The sequence below is a fragment of the Arachis hypogaea genome, chromosome 18 (assembly GCF_003086295.3).
Source record: "Arachis hypogaea cultivar Tifrunner chromosome 18, arahy.Tifrunner.gnm2.J5K5, whole genome shotgun sequence".
Classification (NCBI taxonomy): Eukaryota; Viridiplantae; Streptophyta; class Magnoliopsida; order Fabales; family Fabaceae; genus Arachis; species Arachis hypogaea.
The window spans coordinates 133,125,459-133,131,458 of NC_092053.1; the positions used below are offsets into that span (position 1 = coordinate 133,125,459).

The 6,000-nt window shown below is 26.2% G+C and overlaps 1 protein-coding gene across 1 annotated transcript; it reads left to right on the forward strand.

Annotated features, from left to right (window-relative positions):
- The first annotated feature begins 3,508 nt into the window (after positions 1-3,508).
- Positions 3,509-4,162, forward strand: LOC112773208 (defensin Ec-AMP-D2). Its single transcript, XM_025818275.3, has 2 exons — positions 3,509-3,645; positions 3,759-4,162. Exons 1-2 carry the CDS (start codon positions 3,591-3,593, stop codon positions 3,923-3,925), a joined length of 222 nt encoding a protein of 73 aa, XP_025674060.1. The 5' UTR covers positions 3,509-3,590; the 3' UTR covers positions 3,926-4,162.
- Positions 4,163-6,000: the final 1,838 nt, after the last annotated feature.

Here is a 6,000-nt window from a genome sequence, read left to right on the forward strand (position 1 = left end):
AATAATCTGTGATTAAAAAATCTCACATTATTTTACAATAATATATTAAATAAATTTTATATAATGTAAAGGACTTATAAATCTATTTATATAATGTTAAAATCTTTTATTAAAATCATTATAAAATTATCTATCTAAAATATTTAAACTAGAGAGATACATAAAAAATAAAAAATATGTTTTTTTCTTTTTATTTGTCTCATTTTAAATTTTGTTTTAGATAATAATAATAATAATAATAATAATAATAATAATAATAATAATAATAATAATAATAATAATTAAATTTTAGAACAATTTAGTGATAGAATGTCATGTCATAAAAGTGTTTACCTAAAAAATTTTAAAGTGATAGAAAAAGCTAATATTATATCTCTAATAAAAAAATTGTCTCATGTTGTTATAATTTAATTTCAATTATTTTTCAACTAATTTATTTATTTAAAATATCTATTAATATTGATATAATTTTTTTATACTCATTTATAAATTGTGGGTTCAAGTCTCATTTATAATTTAAAAAAACAAAAAAAACTATCAATATTCAACCATTTTTTCAATTACTTTTTCCCTCTAATTAACCAAATTGCCATTTGAGTTTTTTCTACACCTTTTATTTAACTCTGAAACTATTTGGACTACCATCCAAGAATACTTTACAATTATGGGTTCCAGTTTCATTTATAATTTAAAAAAAAAAAACTACTAATATTCAGCCCATTTTCCAATTATTTTTTCCCTCCAATTAACCAAATTGTCATTTGAGTTTTTTCCACACCTTTTATTTAACTCTGAAACTACTTGGACTACCATCCAAGAACACTTTATAGATTGTGGGTTCGAGTCTCATTCATAATTAAAAAAAAAACTACCAATATTTAGCCCCTTCCCCAATTACTTTTTTCCTCCAATTAACCAAATTGCCATTTGAGTTTTTCCCACACCTTTTATTTAACTCTGAAACTACTTGGACTACCATCCAAGAACACTTTACAGATTGTGGGTTCGAGTCTCATTCATAATTAAAAAAAAAAACTACCAATATTCAGCTCCTTCTCCAATTACTTTTTCCCTCTAATTAACCAAATTGCCATTTGAGTTTTTTGCACACCTTTTATTTAACTCTGAAACTACTTGGACTACCATCCAAAAATACTTTACAGATTATGGGTTTGAGTCTCATTCATAATTAAAAAAAAAAACTACCAATATTCAGCTCCTTCTCTAATTACTTTTTTCCTCCAATTAACCAAATTGCCATTTGAGTTTTTTCCACACCTTTTATTTAACTCTGAAACTACTTGAACTACCATCCAAAAACACTTTACAGATTATAGGTTCGAGTCTCATTCATAATTAAAAAAAAAAAACTATCAATATTTAGCCCCTTCCCCAATTACTTTTTCCCTCTAATTAATCAAATTGCCATTTGAATTTTTTCTACACTTTTTATTTAACTCTAAAACTACTTGTACTACTATCCAAAAACACTTTACAGATTATAAGTTCGAATCTCATTCATAATTTAAAAAAAAAAAAACTACCAATATTCAGCTCCTTCTCAATTACTTTTTCTCTCCAATTAACTAAATTGCTATTTGAATTTTTTTTACACCTTTTATTTAACTCTAAAACTACTTACACTACCATCCAAAAACACTTTTTGAAGTGGGTGAGGAAATAATGTTAATATGTGTATTACTCTCTATATATATATAATCTATCTAACTCATATATTATTTGTGTTAGGAATTGAATAAAGTTACCATCACCGACCCACGTTAGCTTTACCCACTCTTGCATTGTGATGGGTTCTGAATTCTAATCCTACTTTGAGAATTCCAAACAAATATTTTTTCTTTTTTCACCCTATGTAAGCTCTATATTCGATGAAATTTTCAATTTAAATAATGTAGAGAGATGTATTATTTCCTTTTACATAAATTACCAAGATACACTTCAAATATTCAACCACCCAAGAGGATAATAATAATAATAATAATAATAATAATAATAATAATAATAATAATAATAATTTGAAAAATTAGTATTAGTTTTCAATTTTGCATAATAATATTTAACCAGTTAATGTGTCAAGTACGAATCTTACGTAAAAATAATTTTTGGAAAATAAAGACTAATTATTAACTCTTAATGAATTTAAAAAATATAATTAATAAACCCCTTCAAAATAATTAAAAATATGTCTTTCTCTTTTTCTTTTTTCTCTTTTTTCTTCTTCTTTCTTTTTTTATTCTAATAAAGTTGTTCTTGTTGCATTAAACTCACTCAACTAACTTAGTCTGTGTATATATAATTTGAATTTAAACTTTATTTATTGCACCTTACTCAGAGTAAAAAAAAAGTGTTTATTAGGTTATATTGCACCTTACTTATATGTTATCTTTTTAAATTTGTTTAAAATAATTAAGTTACTTAACAATAAAATACAAGGATGAGATACCTCGAAACAAAAGGAATTTTGATTATTACCTTAAATAATAATTTTATTTTGTTTTTCTTTTTAAATAAAATTTATTAAATAAAAAATTACTTGTATATTATATTGCATTTTGCCGACCAATCTAATTTTGCAGATTCTGACTAGTGACTACTATTAGGACATAGTATCAGAATTTTATATTTAAAAAATTTAGAATTTAATTTTTGATAAATTAAAAATAAATAACATAAAATAAATAAAAAAATAAAATAAAATTTATATAAAAAAAATCAAACTAATCTAAAAGAGATTTTTACTTAACGAGATATATTATTGATATAACTTTTTATATTATTTTCTCTCATTAGGTTAATTTTTTTAAAAAAATAGTATTATATAATACTATGCAAAATTGAATTGTATGTAAAATTGCCATATAATACACAAAAACATAAACCCTTCTGTTATTACATAAATTAATAACTAAAATTTTTTATTTAAATTATTAAAATTTATTATTTTTTATTATTAAATAATCATAAATATTTAAAAATATATATTAAAATATGTTGTTAGATTAATAATTAAAATTAATAGACAAAAAGAATAAATTTTAATTATCTTCTGACAAAAAAAAAGCCCTGTTACTTTGTCTTGTATGTATTGAAACAGAAATCATTGTCATCATAAAAACTAAAAAGTTAAACCAAACCCCATAGAATGACGCTCTCCCTTCACGTGAACACTGAGCAGTAGAGATTCTCTATATGTCACTCTACCCAAGTAAATCAAAGTACATGTAACTCATACCATAGGAAGATTTTCAAGTGTACCGTCATACTAGTATATCAGTAATTTTTAACTGTTGATCTTAATTATATATATTATATATATTTTTTATAATTAAGATCAACGGTTAAAAATCACTGAAACACCGATATAATAGTACATTTGAAAATTTTCCCATATCATATACACTATTTAATTTAATTTAATTTAATTTTAATATATATTTTATATTACTTAATATAATTGTATAAATATATGAATCCATGACCCCCCCAACCTACCTGTTCATTTTTTTCAGATTAACATACACACTCTTCTATCAAATTTATTTTCAGTGTTTAATTAGGTCCAAAGAATCATGGAGAGGACACGATTTGGGCTTTTCTTCTTCCTTCTCTTTCTCCTTGCTTCTCGTAAGCCTCTCTAATAACTTTCATGTTAATTAGTTGTGTATACATATGTAAATTAATTAATTGATTAATTATTAGTAATGTAATATAATTATGAATTAATGTGGCATGAACAGAGATGGTGGTCCAAAGCGAGGGAAGACACTGCGAGTCAAAGAGCCACCGGTTCAAAGGAATGTGCGTTCACGAACGCAACTGTGCTTCGGTTTGTAACTTAGAAGGTTTCTCCGGCGGAAAGTGCCGCGGCTTCCGTCGACGCTGCTTCTGCACCAGGCATTGCTAACACGGTTTAAACCTAAGATCTAAGGTTTCTTGTTATTTGAGTCAGCTCGTAGTAACGTTAAATAATAAAGAATGTATTAATTAATTGGTACATGCAATGTATGCATGCATGGTGCTAATTAATTAATTAATTAATTATAAGTACCAACCATGTATGTTTTATTTCTGTGGTTTCATTATATTTATTTCCCCTATTTCTAGCTAGGATTTAATTTGTAACGAATAATCTTGTTCTTCAGTGGTCGTGTCTGTATTTCACTATTTCGTTTAGTTATATGTTGGTTGATTTTACGAGTCACACAAATTTAAACCATTAAAATTATTTTAAACAAGCTAGAATAATATATAGATATTTTGTTGTTGGTATAAAAGTAAAATTGATAATGTTTAATGGTTTTTATTTTTTTGTAATTGTATGAACTATTTAAGCTCTTTTTATTTGTATAATAATCATCAATACATACAATTTATAAACAGCTCATGCCAACCATATATGATTAAATATATTTACATGTGAATCTATTTAGGTGTACTTAGACGTATTTTGAAAAAATTCAATAAACCTTTTTTCATTGAGACTATAATAAATCATTTATAAATCATTAAGTTAAATCCTTCATTTGGACTTCCATTGCGGGCTTCCTCTTTAAATTATTTTGGGCCTTAACGAATGCGTCATTTCGGTAATAGGCCGAGCTTCTTTAACTTTTCAGTCCAATTTAAGCCCAAATTTAACCTTGTTCTTTACCAGCATAAAAAAGGCTTGTTGTGTATTTTGTTCTATTTTTAAAGGATCCATTGACCAAACAGAACACTTCCTGACCAAAAAAAAAGAAAAAAACAAGAACACTTCTATAGTATTAAAGAAAATCTTATTAGTCATTGGCCTGTCGGGTTGGGAGATACCGTGAGAAACAAAAAAAAAAAAGAAAAATCTTACTCATCCTTTACCAAAAAAAAAAAAAAAAAAAAATCTTATTCATAAAAAAATTGAGTTGGTCTAGTGGTTAATTCACTAATTTGCTTAAGTAAATGTTGAAAGCCCGAATCTTGCCAAAAACATTGACCATGCTATGTCAAAGAGTATTTTCTTAATAAAAGATTAAAGTTGTTCTTTTTATAGTAGAAAAATAAATAAATAAACTAAAGACATATATAACATATATTTTCTTAAAAAATTTAATTGCAATCTCTACTCTTTATCAAAGAAATGTCTTAAATCAACAAGAATGTTTAGTAGTTCTTTTCTTCATCACCTTATAACAGGGATGGGTGAAGCATGTTTTTTGCGTTAGTGTTTAACAGAATTACTATTTTAAAAATTTTGTATCATGTTAGAGCACTACTAGAAAAAACGTTTTTTTCGATGCTAAATATCGACGGTTATTTCTGCCGTCGATATTTTTTGACGATTTGCTGTCGATATTGCTAAAAAAATAATTAAAAATAAAATATTAAAATCGACAGCAAGGTCGTCGATAATTTTATGATGTATTAGCCTACCGTCATATTGTCGACGAATCTGGGGTTTAAAATACTTTTATTTTAAAATTAACGAAAACGGCGTCTATTTTATTAGTTAAAATATCGACAACAATTACCATCGATAAATTTAAATGGTTTAGATCGCTTTCTAAGATTAAATGAACGGTGTAGATTTAATGTATAAAATAGACGGCTAGGGAGTTGATTTTTTTTAAATTAAAATCGACAAATATGCCGTCAATTTTTATCACTAAAAATACTTGCTCGCATCCACTTTCCGCGTCCAAAGCTGAGAAACACGATTCCCTCCTTTTTTTTTTCCAAATTCCCCATTTCATCACCAACGAGCAAACCATAAACCCTACCCAGTGGCCAGTGCCTTCGGCGCCTTACTCAGTAAAACTCCAGCGAGAGTCAGTTTCCCTTCTTTCTTCTTCGGTTTGTCTGCTAATTCAATTCTTGCTCCTTCATTGCTTATTAGCTATGATCTCTTCTTTTTCTGTGTGTGGCAGCACGAAACCCTAATTGCTAACATTAACAAGTTTTTGTTGCTTTGCTGGTTGTGTGGCAGCTTCAAAACCCTAATTCTCT

Coding starts and splice junctions, on each gene's coding strand:
- LOC112773208 (XM_025818275.3), top strand. CDS start 3,591: ATGGAGAGGACACGATTTGGGCTTTTCTTCTTCCTTCTCTTTCTCCTT. Junction 3,646..3,758: donor TCTCTTTCTCCTTGCTTCTC/GTAAGCCTCTCT, acceptor TGGCATGAACAG/AGATGGTGGTCCAAAGCGAG.